General features: G+C 44.9%; 2 protein-coding genes across 5 annotated transcripts in view; one reads left to right on the forward strand and one right to left on the reverse strand.

Moving 5' to 3' along the window:
• Positions 1-23180, forward strand: part of RSPH9 (radial spoke head component 9) — a 56103-nt gene that overhangs the window by 18697 nt on the left and 14226 nt on the right. The window contains exons 5-6 of one of the 3 annotated variants that reach the window (XM_068676526.1): positions 866-991; positions 14106-14439. In XM_068676526.1, coding sequence (XP_068532627.1) covers positions 866-991; positions 14106-14155 — 176 coding nt within the window. In that variant the 3' untranslated portion in view covers positions 14156-14439. Of the gene's footprint in view, positions 1-865; positions 1122-14105; positions 14440-23180 lie in introns of those variants that run through there. The other 2 variants (XM_068676528.1, XM_068676527.1) reach the window with 2 other exon arrangements.
• MRPS18A (mitochondrial ribosomal protein S18A) lies at positions 2205-21865 on the reverse strand. 2 transcript variants are annotated; one of them, XM_068676529.1, is made up of 6 exons: positions 21687-21859; positions 21428-21459; positions 18336-18440; positions 11735-11858; positions 11091-11157; positions 2205-2981 (listed from the first exon to the last, which is right to left on the reverse strand). In XM_068676529.1, exons 1-6 carry the CDS (start codon positions 21784-21786, stop codon positions 2837-2839), a joined length of 573 nt encoding a protein of 190 aa, XP_068532630.1. In that variant the 5' UTR covers positions 21787-21859; the 3' UTR covers positions 2205-2836. The 2 variants fall into 2 exon arrangements, with proteins under 2 accessions (XP_068532630.1, XP_068532631.1); XM_068676530.1 differs by lacking the exon at positions 2205-2981 and adding an exon at positions 4861-8801 and having other exon boundaries at positions 21687-21865.

A 23180-nucleotide genomic window follows, 5' to 3' on the forward strand; every position in this document is an offset into this window, starting at 1 on the left:
AGTTGATGCTCCAGCCCCCTCCCCTCTGGCATTGTTTCCAGGCTGATGTGTCAAACACAAAACAAATACTCAGTGGCTCAGAGCTCCTTGCATCCAGGAGAAATTGCATTTTCACACTGGCTCTGGGCTTCCTCTGCAGAGCCAAAGCAAAATTAATGCTGAAGTTAATCTCTTTGCCCCTACCACGCACATCCTCATCAATGGTGGAGCCAAAAAAAGACTGAAGAAGCCTTACAGAAAAAGACTGAATTAACCTTTTCTGTAAATTTCTCTGAGATGGGAAATATCCTTTTAGCTTTCTTTTCTTCCTCTTTCCCAGTTGCTGCATTAGGGAAAAGTCTTTCCTGAAGCAGGAAGAGTGCCTTCTTCTTCCTTCTACTAATGCTGGAAGTTTATTTTGAGGAGAAATTTCATACCCGTGCACGTTTGTCCAGGATTGCCATATAACTAGTAACTAGACCAAATGGGTAGCAGAGCTTGTTAGAGTAACTGCTGCTGATTCAGAAGCAGCCAAGAATAGCTGCAGCCTCTCCTAGGGGTGAAGTATAGAAGTCTGGAGCTCCAGGGGACCCTTCCTGTGGTGCATGGCATTACTGTTATGGCTGTAGGAATGTGCTTGTGTGAAACTAGATGCAAACACCTGGAAATGAAGGCAGCAAATAATGCTGAACTGCCAGAAGAAGAAACAGCAGTGAGGTTTCTGGTCTGACTTCCCTCTTTTCAGGTGTCAGGAACTCCAACGTACTGGTGCATTCTTGTGCACTGTTAACTTGTGAGGCAGACCTCACCACGATCCTTCTCCCTTGCTGCAGGAACATCGCCCTTCTTATTTGCAGTAGTGACTCTAGCACGTATTCTCCTACAGGCTCCTGGACTGTCCAGCCAGAGAAAGGAGGCGCTGTGGTGGTGTTGAGGAGTCTGCTCTGGCCGGGACTGACGTTCTACCACGTCCCAATGACTAAGCAGTATGGCTACGTCTACTTCGGCACTGGTGAGAAGAACTTAGATCTGCCTTTCATGCTGTGACATGCTTCTCTGTGATGAGGACTCAAGAATATTTAGATTTTACACTTTGGAGATTTCGTTTATTGCTTATTCTATAAATGTATAAAACCTCTGCACTTTGAGCAGTATTCTTTTGTGCCTGGACTCTGGCCTGGATTCTTGTTCTAGGTTGGAAATCAAACCTATGCAATCTTTTTGTGTACAAAGCCACCACAACTCATCTGGAGGCAACACAAACCAATGCTTGCTGTCACCCATGTATGCCAAACAAAATTAAGAGTTTCTGGCTGCTTTTGGAGTCAAAGTAGACAGCTGGTGCATACTCTAAGGGATCCTTACTAAACCCTGAACTAGAGAAAGGCCTATTGAAGACAGGGCTGATTGTTTTGTGTTTTAGGTGTTAGGCTTTACCAATATTAGAGGGGTCTTTCCAGCTCATGGCACAAAAATTTAGGAAAAAAAGTAACTGTAGGCATCACCTAGTTGTTTGCAAAATTTTCTCATTTGGTTTCACCTCAAGGCCTTATCCAATGACTTTTCCATTTGTAGAACTCACCAAGCAGAGCTACCTGGGCTAGAAGACATTAACTTCTGCACACAGCAAAAGAAAGAAAAATATTTTTGTTTCTGAAGGGCTCTGGGTTTCAAAGCTTCATAAAACAAAGATGGTCAGACAGAGATTTTATCTCAGTATAGAATGAAGAGTTTGTTCTGTCTCCCAAAGCCAAAAAATCTTGGCCAGCTTAAGAGACTGAATCTAGGGCTTCCATTTAAACAAAGTGAGACTAAAAAGAATCATTTTAATCTAATTTCATTTCCTGGGTAATATGGGTTTATCCTCATCCTTTGTTCCCGTCAATGCTGACAAGTATTAACTGATGATTCTGATGAAAGGAGTACATTCAGTGTTGATTTGTAGCTCAGATAAGTATCAAGAAAATGGAGCCAATAATGACCCTGATAAATTTAATGAGCTTTTCATATGAGGCCCTTAGCTAGCACTCTTAAGCAGAAGCTGTCAGTGGAAGACGCACACATGTATCATACAGGGAGAGAAATGGTGCCACCTGTTAGTTATAGGATGGAAAACTGTGTGCATCTCTCAGCCCGAAACCTTCCCAGGAAGCAGCCCCATCACTGAAAAGGAAAACTTGTGGTAAATGTATTTGCAAGGAGAAAAAAAAAAAAAAGAGGCCCAGTTGTCAAGAACATCAGCATTCTGTATTTGCTAGATCCAGGAGGGACGCACAGGCTAGGAATCCTGAAGATGTCATGTAAGACATACACATGCCTGTCTGCCACCGCCCAGACATTCTGCTGCAACTTATGGACAGTACAGATTATAAAAATATTTCACTTCAGTAATCATTCATGTCATTTCCATTACTGCTGAGATAACAGTGCTTCAGGAGGCTTTTTCTTCCATCAGTGTCACAGATATAGGAGCCCAAGGAAAGCAAATCTGAGTTGAAACACATTAATGGGCATTAATATTCATTTCTGGGAAAAGAAGGAAACAATCTTTTCCAAACCCAGTAGCAGACTATAACAAAACAGAAACCTTCGGGTCCTTTCTGGCTTTGAGGACAAGTCTTTGCCTCCTGCTTTCTCCAAATCATTCTGAATGCTGAACTCTGCTGGATGTCGTGTCTTCTCCTAGAGAAGCAGACTGAAGCTCATTCACTGGAGACAATACAGGACACTAATGACAGTTTTGGAATTTGGAAATTGGAGATACTGATGAACTTGCAAAAAAAAACAAAACAAACCAAAACAAAAAACCAGAACAGTGTAAAACAGCTGTACTCATTGACTATGCCAGTTCTGGACCCTAGTGGTTGAAGTTAAGAGGCTTGTGTGTATATTTGACATTATCCTTCAGCAAGGGGTGTCCAACTGGCATGGGGACTTTGCACCACTTAGGGCCTCTCGTCCAGATGGGCTTTGCAGATCTGACGGACCAGCGGGTCAGATACCTGTCAAAACAACACAGAGACATTTCAATTTGGGACTGATCACTGAGAAAAGGTTTTGAGTGAAGCAGGGACACACACTCCTCTGTCTGCCTTTGCCTCCCCACGTGCCTCTTCGAGAAAGCAATTGCAAACAAGCACAGCACCCTCAATTCAGAATGGACCACTGAACATCCCCTATGTTTTGGCACTGCTGTACCTCTGTGCTGCACCCATTACCACCTGCTTGACTTCCAGTCTCATGAAACAAATCAGGTGTAACCTCCAGGCTGCTGGTAAGTTGTCCACCAGTAGCTAAAACTGGAGTGCCTTCGTTGCAATTAAGTCCAAGACTGAATCCATCCATCCCCTAGGGGAGGTGTCATTTCAACAGCTTGCCTCAATAAGGTATACTAATTACAAAGTAATTAGTCTAACAGTGTAAAATAGGCTCTAAAAAGGGACTTGTTTACTTTCAGTGGATAAATGGATATTTCTTCTGCGCAGGATGGGCTTCTGGCCTAGTCCTGCACTTTCATAGGCCCAAATTTACTTTATTATTCTCTGGACAACACTATTCCAGCTTGCTGCTGCAGGAAGCCAGAACCTGAAATTAAGAGGTACTAGAATGGAATTATCATGACTACAAATCTCTGTGAAGAGCAACGTCTGGCAAACAGCCTCTGCGTTTTACCATTTGAAGTTTTAGACTTGGCTTTGCAAACAGGCAGGGGATTTCAGATCCAGAATCAGTTACTGGAAATCTTACCCTGTGGCTGGGTGGCCTGCAGTTTTGTTAGGCTTTAAATCTTTTGCTACCAGTAGAGAGGGAACAGAGGTCCTTAGAGAAAGAGGAGTCTTTTCAGACAATAAAGATCCAAAGTAAAACCCCAGCGTAATCTGCACAAACAATGCTCCAACAAATTAGAATTTGGAACGGGCTGATAAACTTTGTCCAGCGATGTTTGCATGCCTGTGTTGAGTAATCCCATGGTCTTAATGGAACCTCAATCAGTCATCCTCTCCCCAAACAGCTTTGTTACCTTCTATTTGTATCGTGCAACTTTGAGATATTAAGAACTTTGGACAGAGACCACGTAATGCATTTGTTTGAGGGCATTTGGCAGATTCCTGCGAACTACAAAGAAAGCCTGCTATGCCAGGCAGCCACAAACTATTTAACAGCAGCACGTTTTCCTAGCGCTTTCCTTCCTTAGCAATCCTGAATAACAAACATCGAAAAATGGATCATGTTTGGAGGTCCCTGCTGCTGAAATGGAGGCACTTCCAAAATGTTTGCATTTGCTCTGAGGAGTTTATGATAGTTAAAAGACCTAGAAGCAGCAGGAGGGGTTCAGGAGATGGCATGGAACAAGGCTCAGTCGCTTTTCCTCACACGCATGCGTTGAATTAGTCCCTTTTGACCTTTAATGCTATGCTAGTGCATTAGTGGAATCCCTTACATAACACCACGAGGACAGGAAGTCAGAGAGACTCCTGTCTCTAATTTCAAATGCAAGAGGAGTTCAGAGAGACCAAACACAGGTCCCTACTTGGGAATCTGGCGGAGAACCAACGTAAGGCAGCTTTTTTTGGGAGAACTTGTAAGGGTATTTGACAGACACACACAGCTAAGTCCTTCTCAAATTTCCCTTACTGTAGGGGGAGGTCTGTAGCACAAGTTTTGATACCGCAAGGCTGCAGCTACAGTGAAGGAGGAAAAAAAACACAAAATAGTTTTAATCCATCGATGTGCCAAGTGCAGTTCTGATCACGTGTCCGCACGCTTACGGGAAAGTGCTCCCGTGATAATAAATGATCTCACTGTGAGAAGTGAATGTGTGAACGCGAGATACACATCAATGCTGTGTGCAGGTTTAGACAGACAGTGGCTTTTTAAGAAATCCCTCTGTTTCTGTGTGGGGGCTGGAAGTGCACACCCCAATTCTGCATAGGAAGGAGGATTTAGTAATGGCCTGATTTGAAAGCTTTTGTTATTTCTCTTTTGAGCAGGTCTAATCCAGCCCTCTGGTCCAGGCTTTTGGCTTCCTTTGGGGACTGCAGGCTGGGGCTTTTCATTGTTAGCTGAAACAGACATTTGGACGCTTTCCCTTCCTGGAGCACATTTGCTTTTAGCACTTTTAATACTTGCTTTGTCCCAAACTCAAACTTGTCCTATTTTGTTTGCTGCCTTTTTTTTTTTTTTTTTTTACCTTGATTCAGCAGCGGCAAAAGCCTGATGCCTGGGAGCACTTGGTCTACCAAGTTCCTTTTCCGTTTTGACTAACCCCAGTTCCTACTGTTTCACAAAACAGATTTGCTTTTCCTGAGAGCAGAAACAACCCACAAAGCTCACATATGAGGGCTTCAAAGCCCAGCACACAGGACTTCCCTGTGAATTCTGCTGTTTCGTGAAATTGTACCCCCTTTTCTAGCCAAGTCACCCAACTTCCCATTATATCCAGCCACCTGGTTTGTCCCGGGGAGCTTTTACAATAATCTACAGATACACACTGGCAGATGGTCTGAATTTTCTCAACCAGCCGAGGGTTGTGAGGACAGAGCCTCCATGTGGTTGCCAAATGCAGCTGGTGTGCAGCCTCCTAACCTGTTATCTCAGTACCCAGAGCTCTCACTCTGCTAACAGGGGACAGAACTGCCAATCTCAGAGTGGCAACCCACCCCAGGGCTCTGCTTACCCCCTTGAGTACGATAGGATCCCAGGGAGCAAGCTGAATTCCTAGACTCCAGCTGCACAAAGGACTAGTTTGGGTAAAGTGTGATGCAAATCCTGGAAATAGCTGTAGGTAGTGTCATTGCAGTCACCTAAAATCTCTGTGGCACAAGGAAATCAGTTTGCACAGATTTTATTCTGTGAGCAGGAGGGCCCCAAAGCCTTCCCACCCAGAGGTTGCTGCTTAACACCTAGGAATAATGGGCACAGGACTTCCACGTGCTAGGAGAAATTACCCACACATGGGGCAACTGCAGCCCTGCATGCAGCTCAAGCCTGCCGGTGGAGTTCAAGGCTGAACTTCTGAACCCTCAGTGAGCTTTTCCAATCTGGCTCTTGTTTGGATTAAGAGCAGAAGGCAGAGGGCTACAGACTACGCAGGAAGCACTCGATCAAAGTGCTGGCAAAGACTGCCTCCTCCCTGCCACATCCCTTCCCTTGACACCTCTTGGTTTTGCTCACCTGCAGCAGCTCTGGCTCTTTGCTTTTGAATTCACGTGGTACGCACAGCACAGTTTCCATGCAGATGAGAGAAACCACATGCTGCTGGCGTGAAACACTGATAGCAGTGAAACCAGATTCTGCTCCGAGGGAGGAAAGGTGTCCACAGAGCCTGAGAACTTTGTAATTCACGAGGAGTTCATGTGGAACCTGCCTGTTCCCTAACACACAGCAAATTCTTCAGTTCAGGTGATGGAGGAGAGGTTGACTTGGATGTTACCCATGCCAATTTCTGTTCTTCCAGTAGGAAGCTGAAAATGGAGTGGCAGCTGAGCACTGAGAATCGTGTACTCCATATCTATAAAACCTCTTGCTGACAGAGCAAGGATGACTCAGGAACCCGTGACATCCTTCAGTCCTTTTGGGAAGGGAACAACTACACAGTGTTGTGCTTTAACCAACACTTTGGACCTGCCAAAAGGAAATGAGTGCTACATTCACATTAAGGGAGCATCTAGATGCTGGCCTGAACTCAGCGACTGTTCTGGACAGTTAGTCCACGCTATCCAGGCAGCAATCTCCACGCTGTAAAGAAAACCGCTGAACTGCTCAGGTTTCCACTCCTGAAAGCAAGGAGTCCGACCTGCAACAGTGCTTGACAGCTCCCCAAATGGTTTTGGTGCGTGGCGGCCTGCACACATGACTCTGGAATCTGGAAGTGGCCTATTGCTCCACACAGCGCTGGAGAAATCCCTGAGAACTTCCTCAGCCTCGTGGGCCAGTGAAAATACTTCGTTGCTACAGCACTTCACTGGAACACGCCAGGCTGGAGCACAACTGGACTCAGACTTAAGAAGTAACTACAGGAAGTTATGAAAGGGAGAACTTAGGCTGGGGTTGAAAGAACAATCCTTGGCTACAAAACAAATTTGCTTGTGGAGTCATCCCTTGGAAACAATGACAGCCCCAGACTGGGCCAAATATGAGAAAGTGAATTGTAGGGAGCAATTCTGCAATGATGGGGTAAGTTTCATTGGTTTTCCATGTCCAAGTGCTGCAGACGAACGTTATGAAAGAGAGGAGGAGGACTCAAGAATTTATGGGTGATGTGGGTACTCTGATGGCCATATTTTTGCAGAAGAGCCCATAAGAATTAAAGCAGTTAAGCAATAACGTTTATGAGGTACTGCTGTCAAAAACAAATCAGGCAGAAAGTGAAAAGACAAAGAACTGAAGGCCAAGAAATGAGGAACGCCATGGTTAGTCCCACCTGGATGGTGTCCAAACTGCAAGGGGTAGAACAGAAAGCTGTTGAGTGCTCCCCAGATGAATTCTGATCACAAGCTGTTCTCACTCATCTCCTACCACTCTGATGACCACAACTTGGCTCAAACTAGCATTTCACCTTCATGTTCTACCTTCATCCAATCTTCTCCTCTGTGTTACATCATATCCAGGATGGGTGCAAAGCAAATTCTTACCATCGTGCAGAGAAATTGTGGGCATGTAGGAAAGAAGTTTGTACAATGGCAACAGTAAAACCTCTTCAGAAAATAGAACAGGCTATTTCTGCTTGTAAGCACCACAAAAAGCACATTCAGGAGAAGCAGAGAAGAGGCAGAGGGGTTTTTGGTGATAAATCCAAACTTCACATCATTAGATCAACTGCAGAACAGCACCCCTGACCCTTGGTAAAAGAAGGCAGTTTGCTGACAGCTCCATATGGCGGCGTGGTACTTCTTAATCTCAGCTAGGTGACAGCCAGTGCATCCAGGCACTTTGTATTTGAAGCAGGCTCTCTTAGACAGGGTGAATGTGATGTGGGCCAAATGTTCTGGCCAAGATAGCCACAAGCACAGCCAAGGTACTCCCACAGGTATACATTAATACAGCTCCTCTCAGCCCTTCTTCATGCACTTCCTTAGCACCTCTGCCCAGGAGCCATAGGGCTCCTCCTATGCAGCTGGCTTGTACATCATCTCAGGAGCAGATTCCTCAAGGACAGACCTGCTGGATAATTTGTACTGCTGTGCTATGAAAATAGTCTCAAGCTGGAGAAGCACCTCACTTCAGGGCAGAGACAAAGCTGAAGTGTTTCATCCGTCTGGTTTGTTCCTCCTTCAGCAGCAGATCTCAGCAGTACCAACACAACCCAGAATAAACCTGGCCAAATGGAGCATCAGCCATGACTTTGCAGGAGTGGAAAGAAACAAAAGGAATTGCTTACCCAAATGAAGTAATCTGCCAGACTCCAGCCAGGTAGGGGTTGCTGCTCTAAGTCTAGAAAGCATCCAGAGAGCCTACATCCAGAAATTGGATGTTCAGGTCTGTAGTGCAGTCAAGGTGCTGGGCTCTGACTCCTGCATCAAGCTGCATTCCCCACATTAAATCTCTTTCAATCTCACGTGGTGTGAGTGAGTGGAATCTGTCCTTAAGGTTACCTTAGGTTTTTGTCTTAGTCTTGTCACTTCACTCATCTCAAAGAGCACTGCTGTCCTTCAGAAGGGCAAAGCTCTTACTAGCACAGTCAGAGACAGACTACATCCCTGTGCAGTGCTCAGCTCTGCCTGTTCTTTTAACCTTGCACCAGACCTCCTGTTTTAGGAGAGCACAGCAGGAACTACGTGTCTTCTATATGCAAAGTTCTCTTCCATGTGCAACGCAAGTCCCTGATATCAAGAGAATAAGGGCAAATGAATGAGGGAGACAGCAGGAACAGAGGACATGACTGGGAATGGACTAAATCCTCAGTATACTGGATATTACTAGCCACCTGCGAGAAGTACCCAGCTCAGTGTGCAGCCCTGATACACATTTGTCTCAAGTTCTGTTGTGTTCCCTCATGATTACTTTCCTTTGACCAAAGAGGGACAATGTACAGATCCCAGCAAGCAATACCTCTCTTTCATTTCTGCAAGCATCAGTACCAGCAATTGGCAAGCTACAAGGGCCTGCTGTGATAGGCTCCCTGCAGATCCTGTTGATCTCTTCATGGACTGACACTTAAAACTGCAGCAGGTCCAATTGCAGTGAAGAAAGAGGCTCAGTTAAATGGGCAGTCCTGATGTTACATCAGACAGGATTAGAGGAAGTCCTGGTCAAGTCCCCATGGCACTGAACAAGGCAGCTTGTTCCAGTTGGAAGTCCCAGCTCAATTCTACCTCTGCCTTCCCCTGCCCTGTGGCAGCACCACAGGTTGAGCACTTCCCCAGTTACCAGGGACTTACAGAAGGCATTAGGAACAATTACAGAGATAAAGAGAATGTAAAACTGGCCAACTCAGTTATGTGGGAAGCTTGTGACAAGAATTCTGCCTTAATTCCCCAAATAAGTGCTGGTTAAATGTCTTCAGTGTGTTTAGTCCTCACAGGGTCACCCTGCCCCGGCAGGCTGGAGGATGGAAGTAATTAATGGCTCCTGCTGTAAGTGGTGCCAGCTACAGTTAGTTCCACAGAGCAACACAGAAAAAGCACAGGTAGTGGGGCAGGCAGAGTCAAAACTCTCACAGAACCACAGTGGACAAGATTCTGTAAGGAGACAGAGAGCTTTCCCCTGCCAGCAGGCTGAGACGTCAGTGTTGGGGACATTTCAATGCTGTTTCATCTCAACAGCTCTGTTCTCTTTTCCTCAACTGTCTCCACCCCACTCATTACATCTCCTTGCTGGGAGGAGGAAAACATGGGTGGTAACAGGGAGAGCTTGGATCCTAATCACTAATTATTTAAGATCTTTTAATTTTAGAGATTAAACACAGAACATATCTGGAGGTTTTTCCTCACTAAAAACTTATGAAACAATCTGTCAGAGTCAAGGCATTAGATCTGGAGCCCTGGTGTGATTCCAGCAGGACAGAGGATTTCCCATTTCCCATCTCAACCTGCTGTGTGAATGCTAGCTAGATAACGTGCTCCACCCCACAGCTGTTAGATAGACGCAGCAACTAAAGAATCTCCAAGACTTCAGATAGAGGAATAACAAAGCTTTCAGAATTGAAGTATTTGATGGCTACAGGGCTGCACCAAATGTACTCCTCTAATTTAGTTCTCACTGATCTCAGGGACTTTTCCAATTTCCAAGGTCCTACCTCAAGTCTCCACTGCAGAATGTGGGATCTGAAACACAGGGGTCTCCAGCCGCCCTGAGCCCTGCAGCCCAAACTCTCCCAGCAACAGCCCCTTGGCCTCTGGTAACCCCATGGCTTGCTAATGCAAGGTTCATAAACCGCTCTGACATCCCCATGGAAACAGAGTGTGAGGCCATAAACAGGGGATTAGCACCTCCTAACGCTGAGCAAAGCGCAGAAGGCGACAGCAGCCTTTCAGTTTGTCCACCAAAGGCCAGAGGCCATTCAGTCCTGGGAGGGGGAAGAGAGCGTGTAACACAGGAAGGGCAGGCTGAGGGCGAGTCACCGCCTGCAGTCAGAAAGGGCAAATGGGGATGGGGAAGAGTAGAACAGTTTTGTGACAGGCCCTTGTTAGCTGCTCAGCCCTCATCTCACTGCTGGTACCCATCCTGAGCACACCCTTCTGCCCTAATTGCAGCTGGGGGCCAGGCACTGAAAGGCTGGGAGAGAAGGGGCTGTTTATTTTGGAGATGAGAGGGCTCAGCGCGGGTCTTATCAATGCTTATAAATACTTGAAGGGAAAGTGTAAAGACAACAAAGCCAGACTCTTCTCAGTGGTACCCAGCGACAGGACAAGAGGTACCAGGCACAAATGGAAACAAATTTTGTCTGAATGCAAGAAGGCACCTTCTGACTGTGAGAGTGGTTGAACTCTGGAACAAGCTGCCCAGAGAAACTGAAAGGTTCATCCTTGACCCCATTAATGCACTTACTTTTTATGAGTACTTTTTATGAAACCTGTTGCCCGAGGCATGTTCTACCCAGTTATAAGGAACTGGGTTTCCTCTTCCAATCTATTCCTTAAAAAAAAGGACAGAAAGATAAGACTATTCACCTGTTGAGCTTGGGTTTCTTGGGAATATGCCCTTCAGGAAGTCGAGGCCTGTGGTTTGGCAACAAACCTGAGACAGAAAAAGAAAGGCGTGAGAATATTTTGCAGCCCCTCCTTGCCTCTGTATCACCCAGAAGTTACATTACACCTCATAAGCCCCGCAACCCAGGATCCCTACTGCTAAAACATAACTAAAGCACAAAGGGTATTTGTTCTTTCTTTAGCCATTGCTGAGCCTGCACCCTAGCCAGAGAGAAATTGGGAGGTTCTGCTGGATACACTCTTTGAGAGGAAACACACACAGCAGACCCAGCCACTTGAGGCTGTGTCAACTAGGACACACTTCCAGGTCAAAATAGAGATCTTCACAATGCAGACAGTTGACAGGTGCATTAATGGGGTCAGGGTCATGCTTATGCTAAAACAAGTCACTTCAGAAGCTGGTATTTAATCATCAGTAGCACAGTTACAGTCTGTGCCACTTCCTACATCCTTCCACGATGGCAGATTCCATCATCCCGTCCCAGCACTTGGTGCACAACGGCTTTGCTGGGTGACTGGCCAAAGAAACCTTACAGAGTTACACCCGTGGGGTGGGAGACCCCTCTCATGGGGCTGTCTGGGTGTTGTCTGAGGGGGCCAGGTACCTGCACGGTGAGCCATCTGCACGCAGACCGCAATCTTCCTGTGCTCCTCCAAACAGAGGCCCGTGATCCGCCGTGGCAGCATCCCTCCGTCAGAACGGATAAACTGGCTCAGGAGCAGGACATCCTGAGGGAGGAAAAGAGGGCAGAGCCATCAGCACTGCAGCTACGTTAACTGCTGTCCCTCTGAGGTGCTGTGTTGGTCCTCACGCTGCGCGCAGAGCTCAGTACAGAGCAGGACGAGGATGACTTCCTACACTTTTGGCTGCAGATGGAGAGCAAGCGACTTTTGCTGCTTGCCATCGCTCTGCCTGCCAGCTTAGCTCAGTGAGGTTACTAAGCTTTCCCCTGACTTCACTAGTGTAAACACATGATGTCAGCTCCAATCCTTGCTCCTCCGCTGTCACTTGCTCCAAGATCCTAGCTAAGACAATGTGTCCTAGGTACACTGAGGCACAGTTACACAAGACCTGCAGATGGACGGTGTTTACACAACTTGAGATCCCCCCACAGCTGCTATCCTAAAGGTCACAGATACGTTAGATCACCCCTGGCCCTTCCATTGTTCCCTCAGAGCAGGGTTGTTCTCTGCTACCTATCCCTCCAGCTTTCATCTGGTTTCCCGTGGTGGAACTTCCCTCACGTCTCTCTGGAAAGGCGGAGAGCAGGGCAGCCTTCCAAGAGCTTGCACGAAGAAGCTTGTTGTGAAAAGAGAACGTGTGCCGATAGGAAAGACCTAAGAGAATAAATCCCTACTCCCAGCCTTTCCACTGTGCGTGCCTTAGGCAGGGCTGCTGAAGCCCTGCTGGATGCAAGGAGCGCTCAGAGCACGCTGAGGGTTCGGCTGGGATTCAAGGATCATTTAGCTTACACTGCTGTTGACCTTTCCAATTAAGTGCTCTAGAAATCTAAAGCGCTTTTAATAAAAACAAAATTAAAGGGAACTGTAGGATCAGATAGTATCATAAGTCTGCCATGACAAATTATTAAACACAGCACAAGTGTCCCATTAACTGCACGTTGTAAACCAGCCCCGTATTCAGCCACAGCTCGCCATTTCCACACACACCACCGCTGCCAGAGCACCCTCAAGCCAACACAGGCAGGTCCTGACACACTGATGTCTCTGTCAGTTGGCCCAAAGGGCTTTTGGGGCCTCTGTGCTGCGTCCTCCCCCCGCCTGTTGACAGACTTGTTGCTGGTTGAGAGTTTACTTCTCCACTGCTGTTGTAAACATTTTCATAGTTGAGGTAGCTGGAGCATGCAGAGGCTGCTCTCCGGCTGGAAGGGACGTGCCAGCAGGCACCCCGACAGAAAAGGGAATTCAGATCAGGTATGTCAGCACTTTATTCCCCCCGTCCAGGGCAACAGCCCTCTGAAGTGGGCTGTTGGAATTCAGCATGGCTTTCTGGTAACGACCAGCTCTGACAGATGCTGCCATACAACTGCTGCAGTCAAAAATTTAGACTTTTTTTTCTCTCCAATCCCACCCTCACCACTATGATCATGAAAAACAAAGTTTCCCTCTTCCCTTATCTGGCTTTCTTTCTACCAGTTAATGTATTCAGGCTTATTTTCAGACTCGTCTCTTTGAAAGAGCAGCAGGTTAGGTAACTCCATGCTAATGAAGAACGAGTTACAACCACCATACAGTGATGCTGTATCCAAAGAACAAGAATAGCACAGTTGAGCAACTAGCAGGAAGCTCCCAAGAGGCCATCTGTGGGTAAAAAAGAAGCAAAGTGTCCTCAGCCCAGCCAGCACATGACCTTGCCAATGAGAACAGTAACCAAGGGACCGTTTGGTGCCAGCTGCGTTGGTGGAAACTGGACAGAGGCCAGCCAAACAGTCCAAGGGCACTGACTTTCGGCCACTCCTGAAATGCACTGGATTGGATCCAGGAAGCCTAAGCAAGCCTCCATCCCATTTTTTCCATCTTCTGTAGCCATCCCGTTCTCCAAATCACCAACACCTCGACTTGCCATTTAGCCCAAACACACAAACATACCACTTCCCTCAGTGAGAAAGGGCTGTTCAGCTCCAAGTGCCTCGAAAGAGAAGAGCTTCCTACACCCTTCTACTAGCCTGCTGTAGTGCTCTGTGGGGAAGGAGGAGAAGGGAGCTGATGGCAAGTTTGAGGCTGTTCCAGTCGCTGCAGCCATGAAAGCCTGAGTAGGCCACAGCTCTCCCGAAGGGTGTGTGTGGTCCGAGCACTCTCTCCTACTACCACCACGCCTCTTGGAGTCACAGGGCTGTTATCAAGTGTTTCCACACAAAGGTGGGTGGCGGGAAGCAAAAGCAGATAGTCTTTTTCTCCCTCTGGAAAAAAAAAGGGAAAAAAAATCCATTCTCTGTTATTATCTTTGACCAACAGCGTGTCTCCAGCTGACCAACTTCCCTGTGTGGCAGTTGTATCCCAAGTGAAATCATCTATGTCCCTGCTGCTGCAGTTCCAAGCTACGTTCACGCCATTTGGCTTAAAATGCTGCCATTTTAAGAAGATTTGTCCATTTCAGAAGATCCCCGCAGCGTCCTCGTGCAGATGCATCTTACCGCAGGGAGCAAGCAGACAGGTACAGCCAACTTTATGGGGCAGCTGCGGAGGGAAGCGAACAAGCATGTAGAGGAATCAAAGGAAAAAAATACGTCTGGCAAGTTCTCGTGGTGCCGTCATGTTCCATGAAATTCACATTCTGTGCTAGTGGACAGCCAAGCCTGTAACTACAGATTTGCTTTAATCACCGGACAGCTCCCATGAGGCTGGACCCAGATTCCCACCCCTGTAATCTGCAGCATTTGATGAAAACAGCTTGGATTGAATTAATCTAGGGCTAACAGGCAAAGATTGCAGTTTGGTTTCCCCTCATTGCAGCCAAAGCAAGATGACATATTTACTGCCTGCGCAGGCTAATGATGTTTGAAGTGGTTAAGGGGGGGAGAAGGAAAAACAAGTTTAGCCTTCACCTTTAAAAGGTCTGGATAAACTTGCTAAACAAAACACTACGTATAACACATTCTTCTGAATGGATGGCAACTGAAAGGCAGAGGCATCTCTGCATTTCAATATCCGCAGACCATTTGGAAAGCAAGATCCTTGACTGGCTACATGCAATTCATTAAAAGCTTCATTTATCACAATGAGAGTTCTGTCTGTGTAGCCAAATTACTATGGGGCCGTGGACAAGCCTGCCTGTCATGATTTCCAGTTACACAAGAACGTATTTCCTCCTTTAACCCTCACTCCTGGGAGCTGTACGCCATTCTCTAGGCATTTTGTAAGAGGATTGCAGGTTCCAACCCAGTTGCCTCCTGACAGTGATGAAAATCAATTTTTTAAAACCTCCGATGGCTGTGAAAAATCAAGAGAGGTCTGGGATTCAGTGGCCAGACATACCCAGACGACAAACAGCGGGCATTTGTACCTCAGGCTCCTTTATCCTGAGCCTTGGTGCAGACTAAGGACTGAACTGGCAGTGCCGACTGCAGCCCTCCACACCGCAGCTGAGGCAGGTTGTTATCACGACCCGTGAGCGCTCACAAAGCCTGTTTGGTTGATTAATAACTTCAGAGCCATTGGTCCCCCGGTTCTCTGACAGCTAAAGTAACTCATTATGCTACTACTTTAGACCATGTTAGTTGCCCATGACAAAAGGGAAGTCCTATGAGGTCATATTACTCAGCTCCCTCGGGGGCTAATTCAACACTTCCCTTTTCATAGGGCCTTATTCAGTCCAATTACAAGCGTCCCAAGCAAAAAAAAAAAAAGCTCACACTTTCCCTTCTGTGCAACCGCCTGAGCTCAGCTTATCAATCTCAAAGAAACCCCCGTGATCCACCTATTCTGATCCCGCACTGAGCAGGGGTTATAGGTTATGCTGTATGAACTAGCCTGTACCTTTAAAATAGCTGGTCTTGATTTACAGTCTTTTAGGACAATTCAGCCACCAGTGAGTAAATTGTCTAATTAAACACTTTAATAAACCGTTTAATGACCCACACAGTTAAATGCCTGCATTTTATTATTTGAGCATTTCAAGATCCTGCTAGTTATCGCTGCTGCAGCAAAGAAAAACAGCTGAGAGTTTTTGTGCAGAAAAGGGGGGGATTTCATTCCTCTTAACATTTAAAAGCCTATAAATCCACAACTGGCATTAAAACACATAATGGACTTATTCAAGCAGAAGAGGTGATCTACTCCAGAGCTGAAATTTCTCCTAGCTCTCATCAACCCCATGGAGGAACAGTTCTAAAAACTGAGGCAGGAACCTTCTACAACTGATATGCTAGGATTACACCGCTCTCTTTAGTTTTCTGTCCAGACTCTCCTCAGCCCTGCAGCAGGCATACTGGATGTATATACCCAGATACACTTGCATTAAAAAACTACACAACAGCCAGGATGGACATGTGCCAAGGCTTCCTAAAGCATTGGGAACAATCTCAGCAATGATTCTCAGGACCCTGGCTGCAGGATCTCTCCTCACATCTGGTTTGCTCCTGCCTCTGTACTGACCACTAGAAATCAGAATCCGAGAATCAACCAGTTTCAACATGGAAGAAAATGTTGAATCTTAGTTCACAGTACAAACATATTTAACACTCAACCTTCACGTTGTCCTCTGGGACCAACAGCCTACTTCTAATCTGGGAACTCTGGCCCTGCAGCACCACATTATCTAAAATCACTTTGTTTCTCATTGGCCCAGTTATCTCCTTGTGCAACTGAGTCCTCTACCACAGACAGCAGAAGAAAATAAATCTTATTAACTTTCAAGATGACTCATCTCATCCCTGAGTATCAGTTTATAGTTTCTATGAAGTTCCTAGTGGGTGACTCACGGAATGCTCTCTGAAAATCTGTAGAGCGAGGCAGTTTAATGATGCTGTTGACTCCACGCATTTAGAAGTTATGTGACTCTAAATTAACCTTAGAAAACTATTTTCCAGTGTGATTGGCTTACTTTGAATACAGTGGCGTTCAGCAACCATGAAGTGTGTCTTGCAAGAAATCCCTGCATTCAAAGATGAACCACAAAACGAGTCTGATCTGCTTTCATAGTGCTTTCCATACCTTAACGATATCTGGCATTTCTCCTTACTTACTCTCACCTGCAAATTCAGAATATTTTAGCTTGCCCGGATTGTTGTGAAACCATACCAGAGAACACAAAACACTTTGCCCTGACATTTATTTCACTGTTTAATACCGCATCCGGCCCGATTTGGAATCATTAACACCACCCAGATCCTAGACAACATCATTCCTGCAACACAGACTGACAGATACCAATCTGCCATTTCACTTATACCTCACATCATTTATTTCACCTGCCTGAAGTAATTGTATTTTATCTGGCACTGTTTCTGTATTCATGTCCTTCAAAACTCATGAGTCATAACTGGTCCTGTCCTAAACACTTACTAGGTTTTACCCCGAATCAATACCATTCTACTTGGCATTTGCAGCATTTCATTTACCAAGTAGTAGCCATCTGCATCATCCTCTTTCCCCTCTCAATTAAGATGGGTGATTCCTTAAAATTTTTTCCACACTTCAAAAAAACCCTGCAAAAGTCAAGTTATTTGTTAGTTAATTCAGCTAAGATCTTGGCACTACACACAATCAAGGCCTGCTGGTCTGTACCTAATTCAGTGCTTAAGTCTGTACCTGTTTTTTCGACCCCAATGCTTTACAGTAGTCATTTCTAAGACTGCAATCCAGCACTGAGATTTTAGCTTACACTGGGGCACTTAGGTCTTTTATGAACTGTGTTTAATTGACCTCTTCTTGGGAAGCTACATTCTGTATCCTCTACCTCATACTCTTTACTCTAAGATGTTTTTGAGCATTGTGCTTTTGTTTTAAAGCATTACATAATTTCCCTGTCATCTTCCACATTTAGTGTCAATCATACTCTCATTAGTTAATAAACACCTCATTAGCATTTCCTGCTAAAGGCGTCAATCAACTATTTTTTCCTGTTGCTAAGGGGAAGGGAAGAGAGCATGTATGCTCTCTGCCGTATCCATCAAGAGCTTCAAAAGGTATGCAGAACAGTTACTACTTCAGTGAACAATGACCTGAAAAAAACCTGCAGTGCTTAAGGATACAAGCCTAGTCAAGACCTAGTCAAGTCTTCTGGTTTCTCTGGAGTTACAGCAGGCCTGAATCCGTTGACTAAATATCACATTTCAGTTCTGTTATCTTAAAAGCACAATGTTGAAGGGCATTTAGGCACATTACAGAGATATCATAGAATCATAGAATATCCTGAGTTGGAAGGGACCCTTAAGGATCATCAAGTCCAACTCTTGACACCGCACAGGTCTACCCAAGTTCAGACCATGTGACTAAGTGGCCTTCTCAGATCAGATTCCAAACCTCCTATTTGATATAAACAAATCCTTTTTCCATGAAATACCATCAATCAAGGCAAACAATCACTATGTAGGAAGCTCTTGTTATACCCAATAGAAGCAGAGATGGAGTTACCCATCTTTACTGTACCTGGCAAAAGAAGAAAGGATCAGGTTCTGCAGTAGGCTAGACACGAGAGCAGTATTTATCTATGAAGGAGCATTACACCGTCCTCATTAAGCTTACCACGTAATCATACTTATGCTTCAGGTTCCAGCGACAGATGGGACACTGGCCAGAGGGGTTAGGAGGAGTTGGTGCTGCAGCATCCTCTATAATTTTCCCTTCAATCTAGGAAAAAATTCAAAGGATACAATAGTCAAGCAAAGATTGCACAATCCATACCTCTACCTTCACCTGTGATTTGAGAAAAATCTATCACTAAGACCACAACACATTGACAATTACTGCACGGATATAAGTGGCAAAGGACCTGCATTATACAACTCACTCTTTTATAGATCAATAAATCAAGCACTTTGGATATACAAAGATTATGGGGAAAATAAGTAATCCAAAGAGCAAAGAGAACCATTTGATAAATTCTTGCATATATTTAAATCTGAACTTGTTCTTAGTTAATGTGAAATTCTCGTATTTCCCTGAATTCCATTCATTGCAGAGTTTCTTTGAACTACTGCGCCTTGCAATTGTAGTGATCCTTTAGCCAAAAGCCTTAAAAGACATTTTTGCTGGGAACATGAGAATGTCACAGAACAGCAGATGCATGCTGTGGGCCAAAGTATGCAGATGTTTACTAGACTATAAGCCAACACCAAGGAAAATTCTGAGCAGAAGTCAGATTGAAAGAAAGGACTGTTAGAAGATTTCTGCTCTGTGTGTGTACACATATATATATTTAAAATACACCAATATTTTTTTCTAGTTTAATTCCCTGAAAAATCCCTTTGGGAAATCATTTTACAATCTTTTCTCCATCACTACAGAGTGGTGAATCTAACACTTGACTTTTCTCAAAAGTAACATGCAAAGAAGCCTAGAAGGCGTGTGTGGGAGGAACCTGAGAAATTTGTTTTCGAGGCATAGGTATTTTAGGAATACGAAGTCTATATAAGTGTGCGCTTGTCTTTTTTGAGGACTTATGAATAGAAGCAAGAACTCTCTCAACTTGCAGCTGAATGGAGATGAAAAGACAATAAAACTAAACCAGTTTTTTTTCAAGAACATTTTGGAAGTCTTGTCTGGTCAAATTAAAATTAAAACCATTTGGAACACCAACTGTTAGGCTCAAATAGTTCAAACACCAGAGAGTTTATGAAGAAATCCTGGGTATCTAATTAAATTCTCCAACACTGCGAAGGAATGCAATGCTATTTTTAATAAAAAAGCTGAAATCCTGGGAAGAAAACAGCATGACGTGTTCTCTAAGTTTGTATGGGACAATGACATCCAGCTGAAGTGTCAGAAACAGCTCATACCATGTGTCTTTCTTGCCTAGTGATGGCAAACATAACTTAGCTGTAATTGAACCTCTGTACCTCAAAGAGAGGGAATACTGTCAATTTTTAAGTAAGATCCCTTCCTCCACAAGTAGGACAGCCAGTTTTACAAAAATAAAAAAAAAGTAATTATGAATATAAAACACAGGCCAGTATCTACTCTTCTACTCATTAGTAAAATTATTTTTAGGGAAGTCAGCCTATCTGGTTCCCTCAGGGTCCTGATTCCTGCCAGTCTGGCTTCAAACCGTACTTTGACTTTAATTTAATCTTGAAAACGAGTGAAGAATCAGAATACTGTATCAGTATCACTTTTTCTTGAGATAAGTTTCAGCATACACGTTTTGGTAATTACTTCCCAACTACTACGGATTCTCACATTAACCCACCCAATTATTTTTCTGTTAGAGAACTGAGAGGGAATATAGATGCTTGACATTCTCAGCATGCTGATAAAACCCAGATTTCTTTGAGATTCATTCATCTGGTTCATGTTGAACACCTCCTTCAATATTAATAAAAGACAAGAATATATAGAAAGATGAGCACAGAGACACGGATTCAGAAAAGTCAGACATTGAGTTGGTAGGATAAATGAAATAACCAGGGGATATACTGAGAAATGTAACAAATGGTATAGGTTGCCCAGCTAAAGGGCTGAGTATCATTTATGAGTATGGATGGATCCTAGGTTGATGCTAGAATATTATAGAATTTAGATATCCAAGTCTTCCTTATATTTCTACATTGGACATTGCTCCATTCAAATCTCAAACCCAAATACAACAAGGAAACTCACTCTCAAAGGCATTAAAGTCTCTTCCCTCCCTAATATTTATTTTAAAATAGATGAAGGCGTAGTGCATTGTTTTCTAGTTATTCCCCAATGATTCCTGCTCTACTCTTCCAATGGTATTTAAACACTTCAAAATATCTGTACCGCCTGCCTCTAGATAGATTCCTACTAGCACGCATACTGCGAACAAAACAATAACATTTTACCACACCCTCCAGTAACTTCTGTGCCTCTTCTTCAAAAGAATACTTCTCTTGATGACATGCAACAGATCAGATGGTGTTAATCAAGCAAATTCCAATCCTATTGCTTTGGTCTTTTCCTTTCTGTTTTACAGCGTAGCTGAGAAAAAATGCTGTTATTTATCAGAAAACTCAACACTGAGGTTTTCTTTTCAGAAGCAGTATTCTTTTAGTATTTGGCATCTTCTCTTTGGCAATACCTCCTTCACCGTTTTTTTTTTATTACTGAATATGTTATGAAATGCAATCTTCACATCACCAACAGTTGCTAAGGCTCTGATTATCAAACATGAAGCACGTCAAAGCCAAGCAACATGTGTGGTACACAACAACCCTGTGCTTGCACATCGAGGAAACTTCCTTTGTGTCTACTCATACTAATTATGGGGCTGAGATGATGTCAAATGTCACTTAAAAGAAAAAGAAGCAGAATTGCCTTTTGCACCTCAGCTACTCAACACCTGTACTCTGTGCTTCCAATTTTACAGGGATGTGACAACGCCACAGGTCTGTTGTTCATGGGTGATGCTGCCTGGAGCCCTTCATCCCCTCACCAGCACCAGGGTGCTGAGACCCTGACCTTCTCTGGCCAAACCATCCACCTCATGTACCCACGCTTGTAACACACTCCTACCTTTGCTTTGCCTTCGCACCCTACGATGTCTTTTGGGCAGTAAACCGACCCTTTCACCATCCCTTTTGGGAGCCACCAGGAGACTGAAAAGGGGAGATGCAACAGCACGGGCTGCTAATGAGCAAAACATGGGGACAGAGACTTACTGTGGTCGTGTTGCCTTCAGTCACCTCCACGACTGCACAGACAAAAATTGAAAACAAACAAATAAAAAAAAGTCAGAAAAACAAAATAATACAGTGACACTAGTTCAGCAAAAAATAACCTTTTTTTTTGGGGGGGGGAAAGGGGTGGTGAAACAGAGCGAACGCTGCCGTTTCCCCCAACCAACAGGGCGAGGGGCAGCCCGGGAGCCTCTCCGCGGTCCCCCCGGTGCCCGTGGCCCGGGACCGGCCCCGGACTCACCCTCCCGGAGGGCTCGGGCCGGCGGCGGGGCCCAGCCGCGCCCCCAGAGCCCGGCGAAGAGCCGCCTCAGCCCCCCGCGCAGCAGGCTGGGGGCCGCCATCTTGTCGTCGCCCTGCCTGCCGTCACTCCCGCTTCCGCCGGGGGGAAGGCGGGCTCCGCGCCGCCATTTTGAGGCGCGGCTGGGCCCGCCCCTGTCACCTGAGGGGCGGGCGGGGGGGCGGGCAGAGGGAGGCTGCTTTTACCCTGCCCAGCATATTCTCCTTTTCTTTTTAAATTGATTTATTGTTTATTTTTTTTTAGAGCCTTTTCCACCTCGAGGTGGAGGTGAACCTAGAGGTGGTGTTGGCACTGTGTTACATAGGCTTGAACAATGCTCCTTCCACAGCTCCCGAGTCTCTCCTGGCTCTCTGAGAGAGGAAGGACAAGGGCTGGTTTATGGCTTATTTATGTTATTTATGGTGATCTGTAACTCAGGTGAAGGTTTGAAGCACCATATTGTCAGGCTGAAAACAGGCTACAAGTAGCCCAGTTTAGATACTTTCTGTTTTTGGCAGGTCTTGGGCAGCTTGTAGCCTGCTGCTGAGAAAGTACTGTCCCCATCATCTTTCTTAGCATGTGTCCACCTCTGAGCTTCTTCCTCCTTCCTTTGATGGAAGGTAGCCCCTTGGTGCCCATTGAGGCAGTGCATGAAACAGTTGTGACTTTAGGTACCAAAGTGAACATTCGTTTTTCGTCATAATACTGGGTCCTCGTGAAGAGTCAGCTGGTGTAGTTGAGGTTGAGATCATCTGTAACCAATAGTAAAGGTCATTCACGTTCTTTTTTTTTTTTTTTTTTTCCCCAAATGCTAGTTAGTTTTCAATTTTCTCTCTCAAAAAGCTAAACTAATGGAATGAGAGAATCATCTGGGAGTCATGCATTGGTGGTTATTCATGCATCCTCTTTTATCAGTGGTCACCGCTGTTTAAGCAAGATACTCTACATTTTTCTGAGTTTCTAGATAAACTGTTAATGTAAAGTATAAATTGTGACAAAGATAACATTTAACGTAATGTAAAATAAATGTGATTTTACTATCTCAAGAGGTTTCCTCTCACTCCTACCTCCTTCCTGTTGTTAACGCTTGCTTCTTGTTGCAGTCCAGTTTGAAAACGTATGCCTATCTGGGGCAGTGGGACTACGCTTCTGTTTTTTTTTTTTTTTTTTTTTTTTTTTTTTTTTTTTTTTTAGTTATTATTATTTATTTTATTTATTTATTTATTTTTGTAATCCGTGATAAAACTGGGTAGGTTCTCCAGGTGATACCGTCCCTTTAGATTGTACTGTGGGAGACCAGACCAGAAAATTAACGCAAATCTTTCTATGGCAATTCTAAACATTCAGCTCAGACTTTTCCGAAGAAGTGGGAGTGAAGGCAGGGCTTCTGTCCAGCCTCCAGTGCTCTATGCCAAGCAATGAGAATGGGGCCATCCCAGTTATTCAGAGAACAAATTG

The sequence above is a fragment of the Anas acuta genome, chromosome 3 (assembly GCF_963932015.1).
Source record: "Anas acuta chromosome 3, bAnaAcu1.1, whole genome shotgun sequence".
NCBI classification, from domain to species: Eukaryota; Metazoa; Chordata; class Aves; order Anseriformes; family Anatidae; genus Anas; species Anas acuta.

Bases quoted from the DNA above. Each gene is read 5' to 3' on its own strand.
- MRPS18A (XM_068676529.1), bottom strand. From the start codon at position 21,786: ATGGCGGCCCCCAGCCTGCTGCGCGGGGGGCTGAGGCGGCTCTTCGCC. The intron at 11,859-18,335 runs GTAAGCTTAATG...TTCCTCCCTCAG, and splicing joins AGCATAAGTATGATTACGTG to GATGTCCTGCTCCTGAGCCA. The intron at 11,158-11,734 runs GTACCTGGCCCC...TTTCTGTCTCAG, and splicing joins GCAGATGGCTCACCGTGCAG to GTTTGTTGCCAAACCACAGG.